The sequence below is a fragment of the Haematobia irritans genome, chromosome 3, assembly GCF_050003625.1.
Source record: "Haematobia irritans isolate KBUSLIRL chromosome 3, ASM5000362v1, whole genome shotgun sequence".
Classification (NCBI taxonomy): Eukaryota; Metazoa; Arthropoda; class Insecta; order Diptera; family Muscidae; genus Haematobia; species Haematobia irritans.
The window spans coordinates 213086717-213111314 of NC_134399.1; the positions used below are offsets into that span (position 1 = coordinate 213086717).

The window sequence follows — 24598 nt, forward strand, 5'->3', positions numbered from 1 at the left end:
TTTTTATGGAACATTCTTGCAAAAAGTTATTTCAATAGAATTTTTTTGTCAAAATATTCAAATTGAGTTTTAAAAAATATTCAATTACAAATTTAATTGGTTCAAAAAAATTTTTTAACTGAAACAAAAATCAATCACAAAAATTAGTAGTATCAATTAATTAAGACATTTCAATTAAAAAAATAATTGGATCAATTAATTTCATGTTTGAATCAGAAAAAAAAAACAAGTAAGGAAAGTCTAAAGTCGGGCGGGGCCGACTATATTATACTCTGCACCACTTGTAGATCCACATTTTCGATACTATATCAAATCCGTCAAATGTGTTGGGTGTTATATATAAACTTTATGTTCCCATATACATATATTTAAATCTGGCACGATCTGGACAAAATTTGTTAGACTTATGTATACTTAAAATTTAAGTCGGCTAATGTCCTGGAGTGGAACAAAATGTTAGTAACAAAAAATATGGGAAACATTTAAATCTGAAGCAATTTTTAGGCAACATTGCAAAAGTGTATTTATTATCGATAAATATGGATTAGACTTATAGGAAAATTGGAGTCATTTCTACAAGTTTTCGACTTAGCAGTGTCGTTTTTACAAGGAAAATGTGGGTATTTTGGTCAATTTTGCCGAAATCACAAAAAACCACATATATATGGGAGTTATATCTAAATCTGAACCGATTTCAACCAAATTTGGCGTGCAAAGCTACAATGTTAATTCGACTCCCTGTGCAAAATTTCACCTAAATCGGATTACAACTTTGACCTCTGTTGTCATATGAGTGAAAATCGTTGGAAAGATATATATGGGAGCTATATATAAATCTGACCCGATTTCAATCAAATTTGGCACACATAGCTACAATATTAATTGTACTTCCTGTGCAAAATTTAAAGTAAATTAGGGTAAAACCTCTGGATTCTGGGGCCATATAAGTGCATATCGGGCGATAGAAGCTATATCTAAATCTGAACCGATTTAAAACAAATTTGGCATGTATAGCTACCATATTAATTCTACTCCCTGTGCAAAATTTAAAGAAAATTAGGGCAAAATTCTGGCATCTGGGGCCATAGGAGTTCATATCAGGCGAAAGATATATATGGGAGCTATATCTTAATCTGAACCGATTTCAACCAAATTTGGCATACATAGCTGCAATATTAATTCTACTCCGTGTGCAAAATTTAAAGCAAATAAGAGCAAAACTCTGGCTTCTGAGGCCTTATAAGTGCATATCGGGTGAAATATATATATGGGAGCTATATCTAAATGTGAACCTATTTCTACCAAATTCAGCACACTTTACGACACTATCAATTGCACTTCTTGTGCAAAATTTAAGGTAAATCTGGCTGAAATTCTGACTTCTGGGACCATATTAGTAGATATCGGGCGAAAGATATATATGGGGGCAAAATCTAAAGCAAAATCTAACCGATTTCTTCCAAAATCAATCGGGTTCTATTCTGACCCAAAATACATACTTGTGCCATTTTGTATGATGAATTGTCAAATATTTGCATACTTTCAGGCGGTGAATGTATTTCTATTTTTAGGCGATCCTTTCATTTATAGGAAGCTTCATGCTTTGGATGTTAGATCAGGGATAAATGTACGGAATCCGATATTTACATGTTTTCCAAACGGAATGAAAACAGTAAAAACCCAAATTTAAGTTAAAACAAAGTATTATCGCTTTGCTAAATTTCGTCATTACCTCATAGGATTTATTTTTGTTGGTGTTATGATTTTTGATTGCTGCCAACAAGCAAAGAAATGCTGCAGCTGCTGTTCTGCGCGATATAAGACACAAGCGACAACATTGCCAAAGTTGTTATCGTCGTTGCCATTACAAAGACGGACGATATTTTAGCTAAGTTCATTCACCCATTGACCTTTTTTTCGTTGCAACAAGATGGTCTGCTGGTCTTTGACGATGAAGAGTAGGGGGGGTTGGAGGTAAGAAAAGAAAATACGATGACAACAAAACTGAAAAAGCTCACATTGGTCAACAGCAAATGCAAACGTAGCACAATGTATCATGCGCATGCCAATTACAACAGAGTTGTTTTTCAAGTTTCTTTCACAGAAAAAAATATTCCCGCTCTCTGGCGCCCATGTTCATTTTACCGGTGATGCAGTGGTTCATAATCGGTTTGTTTCTTTTGTTGCATTATTAATAATAACATGTTTTTAGTTTTGCTTGTTTATATTTTATAGATGTTGGTTTTCTTTATATTCATTTTTTGTTTATATATTTGTTTTGTCAAGAATCGAGTTTTGTCCATATCGAACATGAATACACTGACTTCGAATATTGAAGGTGGAAACATAAAAATATCAATTTTGGTTCGCAATCGGCAAACGTTTTTCAAAGGCGTATTATTCTGTCGGTCAAGGAAAATTCAATTAACTTTTTACTTAGAAACGATCAATCACTATACTATTAATCACTTTCTATAACTATTCTTAGTTTAATTCATAATTTGATAGTTTCAAAAAAAAAAAAAAAAATAATTAAAGAATAAAAAAAATGTCCATAATTTTTTAACTGTCTTACTCTTCCGAGTTTGATTAAAAATTTAATTGTATCAATTAATTTTTTAATTGAAAATTTTAAAAATTCCAATCATTGACTTAATTAACTTAATGTTTCTAGTTTGATTAGAAGGTTAGTAGTTTAATTAATTTAATTCATTAATTGAAAAAGTTTTCAGCTTCAATCAACTTTTTTTTATTGGGAATATTTTGGTGATATTTTTTTTCTGTGTACAATAACCAAAAGTTTTCAAAACGTAAACTTTTGAATGATTACAAAACGCAATCGTTTCTTACTTTATATTTTAGAAGGTTGCACATTTTTACTCTTCCCTAATTTAATCGAATCGCAGACAAATGTAACACCTAAAAGTATGCAAATGTTTCAATATATTTTTTTTTCTATAATAGACCAAGAGGTTTCCACAGCAAACTCTTGTTTGCGGCAGTAACCTATGCAGGCAAATGTTTTTCAAATTTGATAAATGCTTACATATTAGTATAAAAACGAATATGAACCAATTTTTAAAAACCAACATTTTTTTTTACTTATGGGAAAATTAAATTTTCGGTTGCATTTTTTTATTTCGTATTAAACTTTTCAGAAATGTTCAACGATCTCACTGACAAAAAACTTTTGCTACCACTGTCTCTCTTTAGTTCTCTTGTCACAATTTCATTAAACTTCCATCAGTCGATTAAACGTTTGGCAAACCCGGTGTTAATTATATCAAAATAAAAATACACCATAATCGCATCATGCAATTTTATTTATAAAAAAAAATGTATATGGATCGATCGAGCGACCGACTAACCAATAATTTGTTCTTTGTTATCGTTTTCTTTTGCTAAATTTTAAATTGATCGTTAATTAAAGTTTCCTGATTGTTTATGAGATTTTAATTTTGTATCCTTCATAATCTGGTGTAAAACTGGTGTAGCAAAAACTTGTTTCAAGCACGACCATAGCAAACAAAAGAAACAGACTCCTCTTAAATCCATAAAGTGTCTAAAAAAGTGTTGTTTGTTATTATTGAGTATACATTTCATGTGATTTAAAACCGATTAAGATTTAATAATATTGTAATTATATAATAATACAGCAGTTTATACGATTTTGATTAAATTGGTAAACGTATTTTTTTAATCTTTTGCGTGTGGTCTAGTAAAAGCATAGCCAAAAACAATACAAATAATCGTTTTGGATCCAGAAGTGGTGCAAAATTGGCTCAGAAGCTATGAATATTACATGGCCCTGTCATAGGGCGGAAGTGATCTTTTTAAGCATCCGCCTCAGCGTTGCCGATAGGAGTTTCTAGGAAGTGGCACATAAAGTGTCACAAGCCTTAAAAGGTGGCACATCATTTAAAAAAAGTGACACACTTTTTCATAGAGGAAATTCAACAATTAAACGCATTTATATTATTATTTTATTTATTTATTTTTTTTTTTTTTTTGATACGAGCTTATTGGACATGAAGATTAAGGAATTGGGGTATTATTAAGTTATTGAAAAGAAAATGCCAGATGCCTATCTCCATAAGCCTAACTAGACATTCCTCCCAATTTGAACCATTTTTCATCACCACTGTGCATAATCTGTGCTATAGAAATAAAATTTTGCCAAAATTTTCTATAGAAATAAAATTTTGACAAAATTTTCTATACAAATAAAATTTTGACAAAATTTTCTATAGAAATAAAATTTTTACAAAATTTTCTATAGAAATAAAATTTTGATACAATTTTCTATAGAAATAAAATTTTGACAAAAATTTTTTATAGAAATAAAATTTTGACATTTTCTAGAGAAATAAAATTTTGCCAAAATTTTCTATAGAAATAAAATGTTGACAAAATTTTCTATACAAATAAAATTTTGACAAAATTTTCTATACAAATAAAATTTTTACAAACTTTTCTATAGAAATAAAATTTTGACAAGATTTTCTATAGAAATAAAATGTTGACAAAATTTTGTATAGAAATAAAATTTTGACTGAATCTTCTATAGAAATAAAATTTTGCAAAATTTTCTATAGAAATAAAGTGTTGACAAAATTTTCTATAGAAATAAAATGATGACAAAATTTTCTATAGAAATAAAATGTTAACAAAATTTTCTATAGAAATAAAATTTTGACAAAATTTCTATAGAAATAAAGTGTTGACAAAATTTTCTATAGAAATAAAATGTTGACAAAATTTTCTATAGAAATAAAATGTTGACAAAATTTTCTATAGAAATAAAATGTTAACAAAATTTTCTATAGAAATAAAATTTTGACAAACTTTTCTATAGAAATAAAATTTTGACAAAATTTTCTATAGAAATAAAATTTTGACTGAATCTTCTATAGAAATAAAATTTTCACTGAATCTTCAATAAAAATAAAATTTTGACAAAATTTTCTATAGAAATAAAATGTTGACAAAATATTCTATAGAAATAAAATTTTGACAAAATTTTCTATAGAAATAAATTTTTGACAAAATTTTCTATAGAAATAAAATTTTGACAAAATTTTCTATTGAAATAAAATTTTGACAAAATTTTCTATAGAAATAAAATTTTGCCAAAATTTTCTATGGAAATAAAATGTTGACAAAATTTTCTATACAAATAAAATTTTGACTATAGAAATAAAATTTTGACACAATTTTCTATAGAAATAAAATTTTGACACAATTTTCTATTGAAATAAAATTTTGACAAAATTTTCTATAGAAATAAAATTTTGCCAAAATTTTCTATTGAAATAAAATGTTGACAAAATTTTCTATACAAATAAAATTTTGACTATAGAACTAAAATTTTGACACAATTTTCTATAGAAATAAAATTTTGACACAATTTTCTATTGAAATAAAATTTTGACAAAATTTTCTATAGAAATAAAATTTTGCCAAAATTTTCTATTGAAATAAAATGTTGACAAAATTTTCTATACAAATAAAATGTTGACTATAGAAATAAAATTTTGACACATTTTTCTATAGAAATAAAATTTTGACACAATTTTCTATAGAAATAAAATTTTGACACAATTTTCTATAGAAATAAAATTGTGACAACATTTTCTATAGAAATAAAATTTTGCCAAAATTTTCTATACAAATAAAATTTTGGCAAAATTTTCTATAGAAATAAAATGTTGACAAGATTTTCTATAGAAATAAAATTGTGATAAATATTTTGTAGAAATAAAATTTTGACAAAATATTCTATAGAAATAAAATGTTGACAAAATTTTTTATAGAAATAAAATGTTTACAAAATTTTCTATAGAAATAAAATTTTGAAAAATTTTCTATAGAAATAAAATGTTGACAAAATTTTCTATAGAAATAAAATGTCGACAAAATTTTCTATAGAAATAAAATTTTGACAAAATTTTCTATAGAAATAAAATTTTGACAAAATTTTCTATAGAAATAAAAATTTTGACACATTTTTCTATAGAAATAAAATGTTGACAAAATTTTCTATAGAAATAAAATTTTGACAAAATTTTCTATAGAAATAAAATTTTGACAAAATTTTCTATAGAAATCAAATTTTCACAAAATTTCTATAGAAATCAAATTTTCACAAAATTTTCTATAGAAATAAAATTTTGACAAGATTTTCTATAGAAATAAAATTTTGACAAAGTTTTCATAGATTTTTTTTTTAGTTTTTTTGGTAGAATGTTTGATTGTGCAGAAGAAGAATTTCATTTTCATCTTGTTCTAGAAATTATGAAAAACTGTGGAAGATGTACTTATAATCCTTCTCTGCTAAAGAAATGCAATTTGAACATTTGACGACTTGCAAATTACCTTCGAATGAATGGACCATAAAGCTTATCAAATCTTGACACATAGTATTTGTACCGTCAGCGAAATTTATAAAGCAAAAGCTTTTCTATTCCATTGCCGTTCTTTTGTGGGTTCAATGAATTTCCACAGAAGGAGGCACAAAAAAGAAGCTTTTACCCTCCCACAAAACCACAACTACTACTACTACAGAAAAAAATAGACGTAACAACGTTTCTGCTTCTTTAGGTCATTGGAGTTTATTGAACTCGGCTGGTTTCTGGTGCATAGTTGGTTGTGTGATGAAAACAAACCTCTTTCACGACCTACCTTAGCCCAGGAGGAGGCTATATCCGCTCTGAAAGCAATGAAAGTGAAAATAAATAAATTGGGTGGAAGAATGAGGGTGGAAGAGAACGTTAGGACATTCTCATTTCAATGAAAGTGAAATTAAAATCGATAAATTCTAGAATATTCTACGATATAATGAAAGCAGCAGTTCAAACATTTTTAAGAGATTTTTGACTGTTTTTGTTTTGTTTTTTTTTTTCATTTAAAGGTTTATAATTTTAGGGCTAAAGAATTTAAAGAAATCGCATGAGCTAAGTATGTGAGATAAGTGAATATTATCATCCACTCAATTATGTTCCTTTTCTATCTGATGGGTTGTCCTGTGCTTTGTGTCATTCATTGTTTTTATAGAAGAGGAAATCTATTCCGGGGAGCCTATCCCGTATGCTTGTCGATCGGATTTGTGGAAATGCATGACAATGGCTTTATTCTATTAGCAGAACAAAAACCGGTTTACTTACATTCAAAGAAATTGTGGCCTTCCTTTAGAAATTTCGGAAGTTTTTAGGGAACTATTAAATCTATGCTCTATAAATTAAGAATTAGGATATAGGTCTCATTTATCAAATTTTCTTTCTCTTTTTGAGATATATCGTCAAAGGTATTTGTGTACAAATAAATGTCTGTTAAAAAAATCCAAATTGTACCGGATACTTCTTAATTTCAAAAAAACTTAAACCTAAAGATGCAATATACTCAAAATAAGAATTAGCCTATTTTTTATCTTTACTTCAAAGATTCATTGAAGAAAAAATTAACTGCAAATAAAGAAGAAAATCACTGTATGGCCATTGAACTTTATACCCACTTATAGTTTATAAAATGTTTCGAGACATACTTCAAAAAAGGAAAATTTCATTGGTCTGTGGAAAATTTCGAAAATATTATAAAATTTAACTACAAACAAATAATTTGTTTGCAATAAAAATAATTTAGTATTTTAATAATTTAACTACGGATTTTTGTTTTTTTTTTGTACAGAGAGATTTTTTTCAAAATGTTATTTCTATTTTGTCAAAATTTTATTTCTATACAAATCTTGTCAAAATTTTATTTCTATGGAAAATTTTTTAAAATTTTATTTTTTGTAAAAATTTTATTTCTATAAGAAATTCTGTCAAAATTTTAGTTCTATAGAAAATTTTGTTAAAATTTATTTCTATAGAAAATTTTGTCAAAATTTTATTTCTATACAAAATTTTCTCAAAATTTTATTTATATGGAAAATTTTTCAAAATTTTATTTCTATAGAAAATTTTGTCAAAATTTTATTTCTATAGAAAAATTTCAAAATTTTATTTCTACAGAAAATTTTGTCAAAATTTTATTTCTATAGAAAATTTTCTCAAAATTTTATTTCTATAAAAGTTTTTGTAAAAATTTTATTTCTATAGGAAATTCTGTCAAAATTTTATTTCTATAGAAAATTTTCAAAATTTTATTTCTATAGAAAATGTCAACATTTCTATAGAAAATTTTGTCAAAATTTTATTTCTATAGAAAATTTTCTCAAAATTTTATTTCTATAAAAGTTTTTGTAAAGATTTTATTTCTATAAAAAATTCTGTCAAAATTTTAGTTCTATAGAAAATTTTCAAAATTTTATTTCTACAGAAAATTTTATTTCTATAAAAAATTTTCTCAGAGTTGTATTTCTATAGAAAAATTTCAAAATTTTATTTCTATAGACAGCAAGATGGTTGGATGGACGCACGTTTCGGATGCTGATGAGGAATTCCGAAACGTACGTCCATCCAACCACCTTGCAGTCTATAGGGATTTGCCAAAATAAATTTGACAAACATTCTTTTCCTCTGTTGGTTAAGCTACACTTGTAGTTTAGTCAATGTATGGTTTTAAGCTGAAATAAAAAAAAATATTTCTATAGAAAATTTTGTCAAAATTTTATTTCTATAAAAGTTTTTGTAAAAATTTTATTTCTATAGGAAATTCTGTCAAAATTTTAGTTTCTACAGAAAGTTTTGTCAAAATTTTATTTCTATAGAAAATTTTGTCAAAATTGTATTTCTATAGAAAATTTTCAAAATTTTATTTCTACAGAAAGTTTTGTCAAAATTTTATTTCTATAGAAAATTTTGTCAAAATTTTATTTCTATAGAAAATTTTATCAAAATTTTATTTCTATAGAAAATTTTGTCAAAATTTTATTTCTATAGAAAATTTTGCCAAAATTTTATTTCTATAGAAAATTTTGTCAAAATTTTATTTCTATAGAAAATTTTGTCAAAATTTTATTTCCATAGAAAATTTTGTCACAATTTTATTTCTAAAGAAAATTTTGTCAAAATTTTATTTCTATAGAAAATGTTCTCAAAATTTTATTTCTATAGAAAATTTTCTCAAAATTTTATTTCTATAGAAAATTTTCTCAAAATTTTATTTCTATAGAAAATGTTGTCAAAATTTTATTTCTATAGAAAATTTTTCCAAAATTTTATTTCTATAGAAAATTTTTCCAAAATTTTATTTCTATAGAAAATTTTTCCAAAATTTTATTTCTATAAAAGTTTTTTGTAAAAATTTTATTTCTATAGAAAATTCTGCCAAAATTTTAGTTCTATAGAAATTTTCTCAAAATTTTATTTCTATAAAAGTTTTTGTAAAAATTTTATTTCTATAGAAAATTCTGTCAAAATTTTAGTTCTATAGAAAATTTTCAAAATTTTATTTTTACAGAAAATTTTATTTCTATAGAAAATTTTCTCAAAATTGTATTTCTATAGAAAATTTTCAAACTTTTATTTCTATAGACACTTTTGTCAAAATTTTATTTCTATAGAAAATTTTGTCAACATTTTTTTTTCTATAGAAAAATTTGTCAAAATTTTATTTCTATAGAAAATTTTGTCAAAATTTTATTTCTATAAACAATTTTGTCAAAATTTGTCAAAATTGTATTTCTATAGAAAATTTTGTCAAAATGTTATTTCTATAGAAAATTTTCTCAAAATTTTATTTCTAGAGGAAAATTTGTCAAAATTTTATTCTATAGAAAATTTTGTCAAAATTTTCTATAGAAAATGTTGTCAACATTTTATTTGTATAGAAAATTTTATCAAAATTGTATTTCTATAGAAAATTTTGTCAAAATTTTATTTCTATAGAAAATTTTGTCAAAATTTTATTTCTATAGAAAATTGTGTCCAAATCTTATTTCTATAGAAAATTTTGTCAACATTTTATTTCTATAGAAAATTTTGTCAAAATTTTATTTCTATAGAAAATTTTCTCAAAATTTTATTTCTATAGAAAATGTTGTCAAAATTTTATTTCTATAGAAAATTTTGTCAAAATTTTATTTCTATAGAAAAGTTTGTCAAAATTTTATTTCTATAGAAAATTTTATCAAAATTTTATTTCTATAAACAATTTTGTCAAAATTTGTCAAAATTGTATTTCTATAGAAAATTTTGTCAAAATGTTATTTCTATAGAAACTTTTGTCAAAATTTTATTTTTATACAAATTTTGTCAACATTTTTTTCTATAGAAAATTTTGTCAAAATTTTATTTCTATAGAAAATTTTCTCAAAATTTTATTTCTAGAGGAAAATTTGTCAAAATTTTATTCTATAGAAAATTTTGTTAAAATTTTATTTCTATAGAAAATTTTGTTAAAATTTTATTTCTATAGAAAATTTTGTCAAAATTTTATTTCTATAGAAAATTTTGTCAAAATTTTATTTCTAAAGGAAATTTGTGAAGTAGCTCTTAGTGAAGGGGGAATATTTTGCAAAATCTAGCAAAACATCCACCAAACAGTAAAAAAATTTACCATTTTTGGTAGAATTCTCCCAAATGTGGCCACCGTGGATTGAATCCTTACCGTTGGTTTGCTAACCATTACACCACGATGGCTCCGGTGATTGAAATATATGTAAATGAAAATCTTATTGAGATCTCAAACTTAAATAAAAATATATAGTTTTCTTTGAAGGAAACAAATATGCAATAAAACTCCAAAATTTTTTTCCAGCAAAAACATTCGAATATTTGATTTATTTTTTTGATTAATCATTTTGGGCTTATTTTGCATATCTAATTTTATCCTTTGTTTGTTTCTTTATCTTTACAGAGGACGTAAACGTTTTGTCTCCGAAGGAGACGGTGGTCATATCAAACCACAAACTATTCCATTGCGTGACTAAATTTTTTAAGTCTACCAACAACATTCGAATAAATCAAAAGTTTTTTTTTCCTAAAAACTATTGCAGCAACAATAGCATCAACAAGTAATCGCAACAACAGCAATTTGACCATATGGAAATTTTAACTTAACTCATCAATTCATCACAAGAACCCAACAATTTATTGAAAAAAAAAAAAAACAAACACATTTTAACCACAACTACAAAAACGAAAATCAAGTCGAACTTCACAAATGGAGAAAGATTTATATATAAATATCAAACTAAACAGAAGAAGAAGAAGAAACTCCCCAATGTATTTTGAAATAAATAAAACATCAAGAGGGCAATTTTGGGCCCCAGAGACCAGACCCATCCCACTTATCCATATTAAGACTAGAAGAATAAGAAGAAAACCAACCTAAAATATGCTTTTAGCATCATCTTCTCCTTAATTTATGTAGAGAAGAAAATTTGTATGGATTATAAATTAAAGTAGAAAGTAAAAAAAAAAAAACTTTGATGAATAATTCCTTCTCAAAACCATCTGTAACCACCACAACAACCACATTATTATTACCAAGAACGCAACAAAACCATATACATAAGCAAAATTATCTTTGTAAACACACTAACAAAACAACAACAAAAAAATTGATCTCTTAAATGTTTTTGTTCATATAATAACCACCAACATCAGCTATATTATTTTCTTTTTTGCTTTTATCAAAAACACAAACTTTTCCCACTGAATCACCCTGTAGTAGTTTCCAAAACATAAAATACAAATGCCTAAAAATATGCTTTAGAATTTGAAACATAGCATATTGCTTAAGATCATAATTAAATGAATTACTGCTGTTATAGGTTTATACTATGATATGAGCGATTTATAAACACGCTACAAGTAATCGAGACAGATTGTTCTAGATAACATGAGGGAAGATATAAGGTCTATGGTTAAAAAAATTTTCCATTAAAGAGATTTTTTATAAATCTTATTTAGTGTGAAACCCCCCAATATCGTAAACGACAAATTTTTAATTCCCTATAACTAAAGAAAATTGAGCATATAAATAAAATAAAATCTTTTGAAATCCTTGGTGAATTCCTTTTGAAAGTGAAAATATTGCAAAATTTTAATCCTTTGTAATAAAATTTTCAATTTTCTATTATTATTACTGAAAATTAGGGGTAAACCTAGCTTACGAAAAGAAAATGGAATACTAAGAGCTCTCATACCTTTACGTTGATTGGGAAATTATACTTCTCACGTCTATAGTAGAACCAATCGTAGCAGTTTGCAAATTTTTCACCCAATATAGATTTAGTTTTTTTTTTTATAATTTACAAATAATTTTTTTATATACATTTTTCTTTTTCTTTCAATTATACTGCTTACTTTTTTTTATTACTTTGCTGCCTAATTCTTTAAGTATATATGTCAGTAATATAACTACAAACTCAAGATCATACAATTATTTACATTCTCACATCCACAAATATTAAGGACTTGTAAACCAAATTAAGAACAATAAAATTATACTTGAATAAATGAATTCGACCCATTTTATAGATATATAGCACCCCTGACCCCCTAAAACTGAAATGTGTACTATTGATAATCTAAGGAACCAAAATATAAATATACATACACACACATTTTCTTTTTAATATTGTCTTTTGTAGTATGAAACAAAGAATGTTAGTAGTCTTAAGACCTTTTTAACATATAAAAATTATTGTAACCCTGGAAAAAAAAACACAAACCATTTTTGTTTTAATTTTTCGAATTCCTTTTTTTAATATATTTTTTTTCTCTCTCATTTGTATGAATTTAATTTTTGGTCTGAGTTTGTATTATCCCCAATATATAAAAAAAATGTTTTCCTATATTATAAGTATATAAAAAAATAAAAACTAAAATTTTCACATTTTTAGAAATTTTCGTAAGAAAACTATAAAATAAATTTCCACCATGATTGAAAAACAAAAAAAAACACAAACATGTATTCTATAAATCCTTTTTTTAATTACATACTACGTCTACTTTAATATAAAACTCCTGAGCGCTAATATGTGGCATATTATAGTATTCCCTATCCCTCGAAACACGTTTCAATTTCCTAAAATGGAACATTAAACACTTATTGTAACTCCTTGAATGGAGCCGAAAACAATATTACCCATCTAAAAGCAAAGAAAGATAAACAAACAAAAAAAACAAAATAAGACAAGCTTAATGGAACAGAAATGAGATATGATAAGTTTAAAAAACTTGAAAATTTAACAATTTATTATTATATTCAACAAAAACATTAAAAACACGTAAAAAATAATAAACATAAACGTATTTAAAAAAAAATCCAGCCCATTTGTTTTTTTTTAACAATTTGTGCTTAGAGTCGAACTAACACTCAGCTCTAATGTTAAAAGCCGAACAGTTTTTTTTTAATTGCTATCTACCATTATCTGATTCAAGACTCATAACATTAACAATGTACATTGTAGGATAGCAATATTTTAAAATTTTATTTCTATAGAAAATTTTGTCAAAATTTTATTTCTATAGAAAATGTTGTCAACATTTTATTTCTATAGAAAATTTTATCAAAATTTTATTTCTATAGAAAATTTTGTCAAAATTTTATTTCTATAGAAAATTTTGTCAAAATTTTATTTCTATAGAAAATTTTGTCAAAATTTTATTTCTATAGAAAATTTTGTCAAAATTTTATTTCTATAGAAAATTTTGTCCAAATTTTATTTCTATAGAATTTTGTCAAACTTTTATTTCTATAGAAAATTTTGTCAACATTTTATTTCTGTAGAAAATTTTGTCAAAATTTTATTTCTATAGAAAATTTTGTCAAAATTTTATTTCTATAGAAAATTTTGTCAAAATTTTATTTATATAGAAAATTTTGTCAAAATTTTATTTCTATAGAAAATTTTGTCAAAATTTTATTTCTATAGAAAATGTTGTCAAAATTTTATTTCTATAGAAAATTTTGTCCAAATTTTATTTATATAGAAAATTTTGTCAACATTTTATTTCTATAGAAAATTTTGCCAAAATTTTATTTCTATAGAAAATTTTGTCAACATTTTATTTCTATAAAAAATTTTCTCAAAATTTTATTTCTATAGAAAATTTTGCCAAAATTTTATTTCTAAAATTTTATTTCTATAGAAAATTTTGTCAAAATTTTATTTCTATAGAAAATTTTGTCAACATTTTATTTCTATAGAAAATTTTGTCAAAATTTTATTTCTATAGAAAATTTTGTCAAAATTTTATTTCTACAGAAAATTTTGTCAAATTTTATTTCTATAGAAATTTTGTCAACATTTTATTTCTATAGAAAATTTTCTCAAAATTTTATTTCTATAGAAAATTTTGTCAACATTTTATTTCTATAGAAAATTTTGTCAAAATTTTATTTCTATAGAAAATTTTGTCAAAATTTTATTTCTATAGAAAATTTTGTCAAAATTTTATTTCTATAGAAAATTTTGTCAAAATTTTATTTCTATAGAAAATTTTGTCAAAATCTTATTTCTATAGAAAATTTTGTCAAATTTTATTTCTATAGAAAATTTTGTCAAAATTTTATTTCTATAGAAAATTTTGTCAAAAATTTTATTTCTATAGAAAATTTTGTAAAAATTTTATTTCTATAGAAAATTTTATTTCTATAGAAAATTTTGTCAAAATTTTATTTCTATAGAAAATTTTGTCAAAATCTTATTTCTATAGAAAATTTTGTCAAAATTTTATTTCTATAGAAAATTTTGTCAAAATTTTAATTCTATAGAAAATTTTGTCAAAATTTTATTTCTATAGAAAATTTTGTCAAAATTTTATTTCTATAGAAAATTTTGTCAAAATTTTATTTCTATAGAAAATTTTTCAAAATTTTATTTCTATAGAAAATTTTATCAAAAGTTTATTTCTATAGAAAAATTTTTCAAAATTTTATTTCCTCACCGCAAGAATTCTGTTACAATCAGCGTTGCCATTTTGGTGTGATCGGATCAAAATTGGTCCAAAAGAAATAGGATCCGATGGCGGTACAAGTTATTAGAACGATTTGAAGGAACAAGTTTCAATACAAAAGGAACAATTAATTCGAATCACTATGGTAAACGATTTTGCTCAACACTAGTGATCTTCAAATTTGACAAATCGCCTTTTAAAATTTTAGAAAATCTAATAACATCAAATTTTAAATAGAAATGGGCAATTTTCTTTTTCATTTTAAAACAGATTTTTTGAACATCGTAGTCCTGGCTGTTTGTTTCGGTCCAAAATAAAATGTCGTTGTCCCATATCCAAAACGAATACTTTCATTCGACTAGGATGTCCAAAACAGCTAAAATTATAAAGGAAATTCAGTTTTGGCATTGCAGTCGAATGAAAGCGTTGGTTTCGGAAATTTTCTGTAAGTGCACCCTAGTGATATATAATTGCAATTCGGCCCAAATTAGGTAAGTGGGGTCTATGCGTTAGTATACATTGGGTCTTTCAAAAAGACTTGATTTTTTCCAACAGATCTAGCAGGAAAAGCCAAATTGACAACGCTGAACTGGAAGGACAATTGGAAAGTGCCGATAAAATATATTTTTTTTTTTGTTTAAAGGTCCCAACGACAACGCTCGCTCCTTCCGTGCATGAGGACCTGATCGTAAGGCGGGTAGAGGCAGAGGGGCGTAACCAGTTACAAAGAAAAACAAAAAACAACAAAAAATGTATTAATAATCATATAAATGTGCTAAAATTCTGGACTTTATTTTGATGACAGATTGAGATAAAATCAGTTCATATCCTACGGATAGGTTCTACTGATGAATAATTCGAATGTTGAACATCAATGAAAATGAACTGGTAATCAATGGATATCACTTCTAAGCATGGAATATCACCACTAAATAACCCACACTTCATCATAGAGCTCAACATCGTTCGTCGGCTCTTAAGGGTGGGTAAATGAATCTGCCTCAATTTAAGGAGGTCACTCTTCCAATTAAGTTGGCTCAAAGCGAACAATAAGAACTGCGTCTGCACCGATTCTATTCTATCAACCTAAATATAATATTGAAGATCCAATACGATGGAGCCATACTCCCAGTTGGCTCTAACAAGGGCAGTAAAAAGCCTCTTGGTAACATAAGGGCCCGAAAATTCTTCGCGCAACGCCTAGACATTGTCGAGTCCGTTTTGATAGTCCAAGATTGCACAAATAAAAGTATGCAACCATTTAAATAAGGATGGATATGAAAAGACAACACACAAAGATAGTGACAGATCGGGAAATTTTAAATCGACTCTTGAAGTGGCTACTTTTTGATTAGTTGGTGTCATAATAAGATCCCGTTATATTTCTATCCAATTATTCCACTTATTGCATAAAAAAATTTGGCAATATCACCATCTAAAAACTAAAATTTTAAAAGTCAGATGGCAATTCTACAATAGGGCTAATATTGGCATTGCTCTCCACCACTACAAGCTAATGGACGAACTCTCAATGGATAGTATGTGTGCAAGGTAAGCCTCTCATAGAGTACAATTTATTGTAATATTTCACAGTGTCCAAGATGGAGAGGTTTCACTGTACATATTTGCAAGCTAAATGTAATAAACAAATGTGCAAAATGATAACATACTTAATAATAATTTTCAATTTGCAAAATATTGTGACAAAATATAAACTTAGTAATATGTAGGCTTGCTCACACATTACTACCGCCACTATCCCTGTATCCCTATATAGAATGTGTAAACATTCTGCAATACCCCAAATAATTAATATCCCATCTTATAATAGATATTGTAGAATATAGATCAGCAATATTTGTTTATTTGGCATCATCATCAGCGTATGGGTTTCTTTGATTTGTAGTACACATGATGTGTACACATTGGCATTAACGTCGTAGACATGGCGAACAAAACATGGGAAATGGCCACAAAATTTATGAGCAACGAAATGATTGGTGTCGCAAGGTGTGTGGCCTTCGGACTACGATGTCACCAGAAGACATCTCTTGTCATTTAATACCGAAATGGGAGGACCAATGCATAAACGGCTCCGACATTTACGATACATGCGAATGAATGATCAAATTCTATTGAACTTTTAAAATGATTTTGAAATAGATGAGTGAAAAATAGCAAGACATATATGGAAGTATGAAAATGTATTGTTCCGTAGAATAAAAAAATTTGGAAATGAAAGTCTATTTTCGAAGACCTTCTTCTTTCCATTTTTGTGTGAAACAGGTGATTTTTATTTAAATTTCTTTGGTCAATTAAGCCCTATTTTCATGCATCTCTCTTATGGCGATTTCGATTGGGAAAAAAAGGTGCATCATCCTCGAAATTGGTTAGTAAATATGAAGGATACTGTCATAGATTTTGGATCCTGCATCCCTCACATTATTATGAATTAACAATAACTTTGGAATGGCACTATAATGTGGGCGAAAATGCAATGAGGGAAAATGTAGTGTAACACCAAGGCAACATATTTTTTGCGAAACGAAAACGCCCTTACTGATTCGTTAATTAACGACCATCTAAATATTATAATGGGTGTATCTGTTATGCTGTCGATATATTCATATGCCAGTTAGGACCTTAACTGCTGAAATTTTTATACCCTGCGCCACACTGTGGAACAGTGTATTATAAGTTGGTGCATATGTTTGCAACACCCAGAAGGAGAAGATATAGTCATATGGTGTCTTTGGCAATATTGCTCAGGGCCCGGCCCCTGAGACGATCTAGCCATGTCCGTCTGTCTGTTAACACATTTTTGTGATCAAGGTCTAGGTCGAAATTTTAGTCCAATCGACTGCAAATTTGGCACAAGTATGTACTTTGGGCCAGAATAGAACCCTATTGATTTTGGAAGAAATCGGTTCAGTTTTAGGTATAGGGAGCCACCGTGGTGCAATGGTTAGCATGCCCGCCTTGCATACACAAGGTCGTGGGTTCGATTTCTGCTTCGACCGAACACCAAATAGTTTTTCAGCGGTGGATTATCCCACCTCAGTAATGCTGGTGACATTTCTGAGGGTTTCAAAGCTTCTTTAAGGGGTTTCACTGCAATGTGGAACGCCGTTCGGACTCGGCTATAAAAAGGAGGTCCCTTGTCATTGAGCTTAACATGGAATCGGGCAGCACTCAGTGATAAGAGAGAAGTTCACCAATGTGGTATCACAATGGACTGAATAGTCTAAGTGAGCCTGATATATCGGGCTGCCACCTAACCTAAACCTAGGTATAGCTCCCATATATATCTTTCGTCCGATATGCACGTAAATACCCCAGAAGTCAATGTTTTACTCCGATTTATGTGAAACTTTGCATAGAGAGTAGAATTAACATTCTCGATATGCATGCCAATTTTGGTTGAAATCGGTTAGATATAACTCCCATATATATCTTTCCCCCGATTTTCACTCATATAACCATAGAGTTGTAATCCGATTTACGTGAAATTTTTAACAGGAAGAAGAATTAACATTGTAACTATACATGCCAAATTTGGTTGAAATCGGTTCAGATTTAGATATACCTCCCATATATAGCTTTTTCTGATTTCGGCAAAAATGGCCAAAATATCAACATTTTCCTTGTAAAATCGCAACTGTCAGGTTGAAAACTTTTTAAAATGACTTAAATTTTTCTATATTTCTAATACATATCTATTGACCGATAAATCATAAATACACTTTTTGCAATGTTGCCTAGAAATTGTTTCAGGTTTAAATATTTCCTATATATATATCCTGCGCCACACTGTGGAACTGGGTATTATAAGTTAGTGCATATGTTTGCAACACCCAGAAGGAGGCGAGATAGACACATGGTGGCTTTGGCAATAATGGTCAGGGTGGGTCCCTTAGTCGATCTAACCATGTCCGTCTGTCTGTGAACACATTTTTGTGATCAAAGTCTAGGTCGTAGTTTAAGTCCAATCGCCTTCAAATTTGGCACAAGTTCCTGCTTTGGGTCAGAATAGAAACCTATTGATTTTATATATATATATATATATATATATATATATATATATATATATATATATATATATATATATATATATATATATATATATATATATATATATATATATTATATATATATATATATATATATATATATATATATATATATATTATATATATATATATATATATATATATATATATATATATATATATATATATATATATATATATATATATATATATATATATATATATATATATATATATATATATATATATATATATATATATATATATATATATATATATATATATATATATATATATATATATATATATATATATATATATATATATATATATATATATATATATATATATATATATATATATATATATATATATATATATATATATATATATATATATATATATATATATATATATATATATCTATATAGCCCGATATAGACTTATATGGCCCCAGAAGACAGAGTTTTAGCCCAATTTGATTGAAATTTTGCACTAGGAGTACAATTAGTAGCGTAGTCAAGTGTGCTAAATTTTATTGAAATCGGTTCAGATTTCGATATAGCTCCCATATATATCTTTCGCCCGATTTTCCGTCATATGGCCGCAGAGTTCAAAGTTGTAGTCCGATTTACGTGAAATTTTGCACAGGGAGTAGAATTAAAATACTAAGTATGCATGTCAAATTTGGTTGAAATCGGTTCTGATTTGTAGATAGCTTCCATATATATATATATGTGTGTGAAGATAAATACGTATTTAAAACCCTAGACACAAACCAATTGTAATAGATTAGGGTAAAAACATTTTGGGATTTTTTCGAAAAACTGATTTTTTGGAAAAACTACTGGGAATTTAAAATTAAAATTTCGCAGGAACAATGCCAGGGGAACACCCTACATAACGGTTTATTTATTTTGGAAATACATTAACCACCGCAAGAGATATGTGGTGGGACATTTAGCAATGGGAGGGAATCATTTCTCTGGAACGGGATATCCTGCCAGGACTACTTATGCGGCAGTGTATAGTCCTATGAAATACCTATCGAACAAGGTATAGCATATATCAAGATTTGATTTTTAAGACACCAAATACGCTCTTTTAATTTCTGTATTTATTATCCTAAATTTCTGGAGGGGATCAGTGGCCATATCTCAGGAACGAAGCTACCCTCTGACCTAAAATTTATGACAAATTAATGTGCTTGTAACACCCTTCAATCAGAGGGTAAACATTTGTTGAAGCGATATTTCAGAACTCCAAAATTGTTCCTCCAATATTGGTTATTTTACCTATGAATTTTCGGAGGGGAGGAATGCGTCCAGGAGGAGTGGGGTACATCCTGCCGACATAGCTCCCACACAAATCCATACTCCTAAAGACGCCTTTTCGAACAAAAGAAACAGCGAATCAAGAATTGATTTTGGGATTGCTCCAGCTCCTCATCAATATGACCCTTTTTCAGACCAAAAAATACAAAACTGAATAGAAGCAAAGCAGAAAAATTTCGCACCAGATGCTTGGCCAGGAGCAGTGCTAATATCGATGGAACGGGATCTCCTTCCGACATGGCATAAAAACCATTATAAAGCTCCAAGAAACACCTATACGGATTGATGTCACTTTATTCCAGAATTGATTTTGGTATACCCAGATACGCCTGTTCAAATGTGGCCCATTTCATAGCAGATTCTGGCCGGGAGCAGTGGCCATATCTTTGGAACGAATTATCCTGCCGACAAGGGATGACCACTGTTGTATAGTCCTAGGAACCTACTTTCCGGAATGGTGTCACTTTATTCCAGAATTGATTTCGGTATACCCAGATACGCCTGTTCAAAAGTGGCCAATTTCATAGCAGATTCTGGCCGGGAGCAGTGGCCATATCTTTGGAACGAATTATCCTGCCGACACGAGATGACCAATTTTGTACAGTGCTAGGAAGCTACTTTCCGGAATGGTGTAACTTTATTCCAGAATTGATTTTGGTATACCCAGATACGCCTGTTCAAATGTGGCCCATTTCATAGCAGATTCTGGCCGGGAGCAGTGGCCATATCTTTGGAACGAATTATCCTGCCGACAAGGGATGACCACTGTTGTATAGTCCTAGGAACCTACTTTCCGGAATGGTGTCACTTTATTCCAGAATTGATTTCGGTATACCCAAATACGCCTTTTCAAAAGTGGTCAATTTCATAGCAGAATCTGGCCGGGAGCAGTGGCCATATCTTTCGAATGAAATATCCTGCCGACACGAGATGACCACTGTTGTACAGTGCTAGGAAGCTACTTTCCGGAATGGTGTCACTTTATTGCAGAATTGATTTCGGTATACCCAGATACGCCTGTTCAAATGTGGCCCATTTCATAGCAGATTCTGGCCGGGAGCAGTGGCCATATCTTTGGAACGAATTATCGTGCCGACATCAAATAACCAATGTTGTATAGTCCTAGGAAGCTACTTTCCGGCATGGTGTCACTTTATCCCAGAATTGATTTCGGTATACCCAGATACGCCTGTTCAAATGTGGCCCATTTCATAGCAGATTCTGGCCGGGAGCAGTGGCCATATCTTTGGAACGAATTATCGTGCCGACATCAAATAACCACTGTTGTATAGTACTAGGAAGCTGCTTTCCGAAATGGTGTCAATTTGTTCCAGAATTGATTTTGGTATACCCAAATACGCCTGGTCAAATTTGGAATCAATTGTAATAGATTAGGGTAAGAAAAAAAAATTTTTTTTGTGTTTGCAAAAAAGTGGCTTTAAAGAAAAACTATTTTGAATTTAAAGTAAAATTTTGCAAAAACAGTGCCGCCTATATAGCAATTTTGTTCTTTCTTAAATATATTGACTACAACTAAAGTAGTGGTGTAAGACATTTGGCAACGGACGTATAAAAAAACTCCGAAACTCTTTTCCGGATTAATGTAACATTATTTCAAAGTCAAAGTTGGTGTATGCAGATGCTTTACACCATTTTCTAAATTTTATTATTAGTGTTTAAAATAAAAATAAATTCAAATAAAATTTTATTAAAAGTAAGCGAACCGTGATTTGAACCTGGATACTTAAATAAACCTTGAATTCAACTCACTCATCAACGAGTTAAGCCACCCCCTCGACGATAATCTGCGCAGCGAAACTTTCCTATGACGTAATTCCAGGTTTTGTCTTTAAGTAAACACGGTAGACCTCAACATACATATGACAAAAATAAGTAAATAATTTTCGACATGTTCCAGAAATTCATTGTACATTTTTAGCAAAATTTACAAATTTTAGGAAATTTTAAACTTTTTCTGAAAAATACGAAATCTTTCATTTGTGTAACTTGTTCTTCTTTTGTAGTTCATCTACATGCACACAAAAATTATTAAATTTAAATAATTTTCTCATATTGGGGAAATTTAAACTAAAACATAATAATTTTCATGAACTAAAATAAAGTTAAGTTGACTTTAATGCCATGGTGCGTTCACTGTTTTTAGTGTAGGCATTCTTACTTTATAAACCAAAAAATATAATTGCAACCACTTTATTTTCGAGTGACCTACGTGCACCAAATTCATTGCAATTCATTTAATAATAAGTTTTTTTCTTGAAATTATGTCCGCATTTCTATTGTAATTTTACTAGATAAATCTAATAAATATTATGGTGTATATTAAAAAGAACATTGGCAATACTACAACATTTAACGTGAGAGCAAATAGAAAATACCCATTTAACTCTTTAAAAACCAAAGAGAACCAAATAACTTAATCCCGTTACTATTTCAATTTTTGAGAAATGGATTTTGGGGTGGAAACGCAAACACACATACTTGAGCTTGAACTAACACTTGCAATTGTAGTGGTATATCGTTTAGTTGAGTTATTCGCCACATAGTTCAAATGATTGGCATAGCCGAATAGGTTGAGCGTTCGGTACAATCTAATTTTGTTCAAGGGTTAGGTGTTCGAGCCCACTTTTGACTATATTTATACATATATATGTGTATATACATATTTTTTAAACCCTCCATCATAGGATGGGGGTATACTAAATTCGTCAATCCGTTTGTAATGCATTAAAATATTGGTTTCAGACACCATAGAGTGTATTTATACATTCTTGGTTGTGGGGAAATTCTGAGTCGATGAAATGAATTTTTTAGTAAAAAAAAAAACAATACAGTAATCAAAATAAATAAAAACGTGTCACAGTCAATCAAACGTGGCACTTCTAGTTTTAACCGCTGAACCTTCTTGATTATTTTTCTTTGTTGAACCAACCAGATTGTTCCAAAAACAGTAGCAGACTGCTTAAGTTAACGTTTTCCAGATCCGCCAGTAATCTGAAGCTATATGCTCCTAAAAGTTGCTTGCGCTTTACACAAAATGCAGGACACTCACACAAGAGGTGTTTAATTGATTCTTTTTCCTCCGCATCATGACAGCTCATACAATAGTCATTATACTTCGCGCCAATAGTTTTTGCAAAATCGCCTATCAGGCAGCGACCCGTTATAGCAGATATCAGGAGTGATATCTGACGTCTCGAGAACATTAGCATATCTAGTGTGCGGTTTAAGTTGAAATGGGGCCATATTTGCTTGGTGTCGTTACAACCCTTGCAATTCTCCCATCGAACATTTGCCATCATAACAGCCTTCTCACGCAGCATGAGCTTGCAGGTAGCTAGGGGCATACCAACAAATTCTAGTTCCCCTGGAATATGTAAGGTAGTCCCTAGCCTTGCCAACTCATCCGCTTCGCAGTTCCCCGGTATGTTCCTATGGCCAGGCACCCATATTAGGTGAATATTGTACTGCTCAGCCATCTCATTGAGAGATTTGCGGCAGTCGATGGCCGTTTTCGAGTTGAGGAACACAGAGTCCAAGGATTTTATTGCAGGTTGACTGTCTGAGTATATATTAATGCCCACATTTTTTGGAACATTACTTCTCAGCCAATTCGCCACCTCTCTTATTGCTAATATTTCAGCCTGAAAAACACTACAGTGATTAGGTAATCTTTTCGCTATTCGAAGTTCCAGATCATTAGAATATACTCCGAACCCCACTTGTCCATCCAATTTGGAGCCATCAGTGTAGAAATCTATATATTCTTTATTCCCCGGGGTCTGTGTGCACCACGCCTCACTGTTGGGGATTAGAGTCTCAAACTTTTTGTCGAAAAGTGGACTCGCCAAAGTGTAATCCACTACGTTAGGCACATCTGGCATTGTTTTGAGGACAGAACTGTGACCGTAACCTTTTTCCGACCACAGCGATAGTTCGCGCAACCGCACAGCCGTTGTTGCAGCTGACTGTTTGGCCAAAATGTCTAAAGGCAATAGATGCAGCACGACATTAAGGGAATTTGTTCCTGTCTTGCTGAATGCGCCTGAAATACACAAACACGCCATACGCTGAACTTTATCTAAACAAGTCGGTTTCTGAAGTGCCGGCCACCAGACTACAACACCATATAGCATTATAGGTCTAACCACTGCCGTGTATAGCCAATGCACAATTTTTGGTTTCAGTCCCCACTTTTTTCCTATTGCCTTTTTGCACGAGTACAAAGCTACAGTTGCCTTTCTCGCCCTTTCTTCAATATTAAGCTTAAAGTTCAGCTTCCTGTCCAAAATAACGCCAAGGTATTTTGCACATTCACCAAAGGGAATTTCAATACCCCCTAAGGAAA

At 28.7% G+C, this 24598-nt stretch overlaps 2 protein-coding genes across 2 annotated transcripts in view; both read left to right on the forward strand.

Moving 5' to 3' along the window:
* Positions 1 to 13214, forward strand: part of Pdcd4 (Programmed cell death 4) — a 74002-nt gene extending 60788 nt beyond the window's left edge. Inside the window, exon 5 of the mRNA XM_075302685.1 lies at positions 10798 to 13214. Within this exon, the coding sequence (XP_075158800.1) occupies positions 10798 to 10870 (73 nt within the window). The 3' untranslated portion in view covers positions 10871 to 13214. The remainder of the gene's footprint in view (positions 1 to 10797) is intronic.
* A 1826-nt stretch (positions 13215 to 15040) lies between these two features.
* Positions 15041 to 15648, forward strand: LOC142231419 (uncharacterized). Its single transcript, XM_075302027.1, has 2 exons — positions 15041 to 15340; positions 15405 to 15648. Exons 1-2 carry the CDS (start codon positions 15168 to 15170, stop codon positions 15646 to 15648), a joined length of 417 nt encoding a protein of 138 aa, XP_075158142.1. The 5' UTR covers positions 15041 to 15167.
* The last annotated feature ends 8950 nt before the right edge of the window (positions 15649 to 24598 follow it).

Bases quoted from the DNA above. Each gene is read 5' to 3' on its own strand.
- LOC142231419 (XM_075302027.1), top strand. From the start codon at position 15,168: ATGTCGTTGTCCCATATCCAAAACGAATACTTTCATTCGACTAGGATG. The intron at 15,341-15,404 runs GTAAGTGGGGTC...TTTTTCCAACAG, and splicing joins TGCAATTCGGCCCAAATTAG to ATCTAGCAGGAAAAGCCAAA.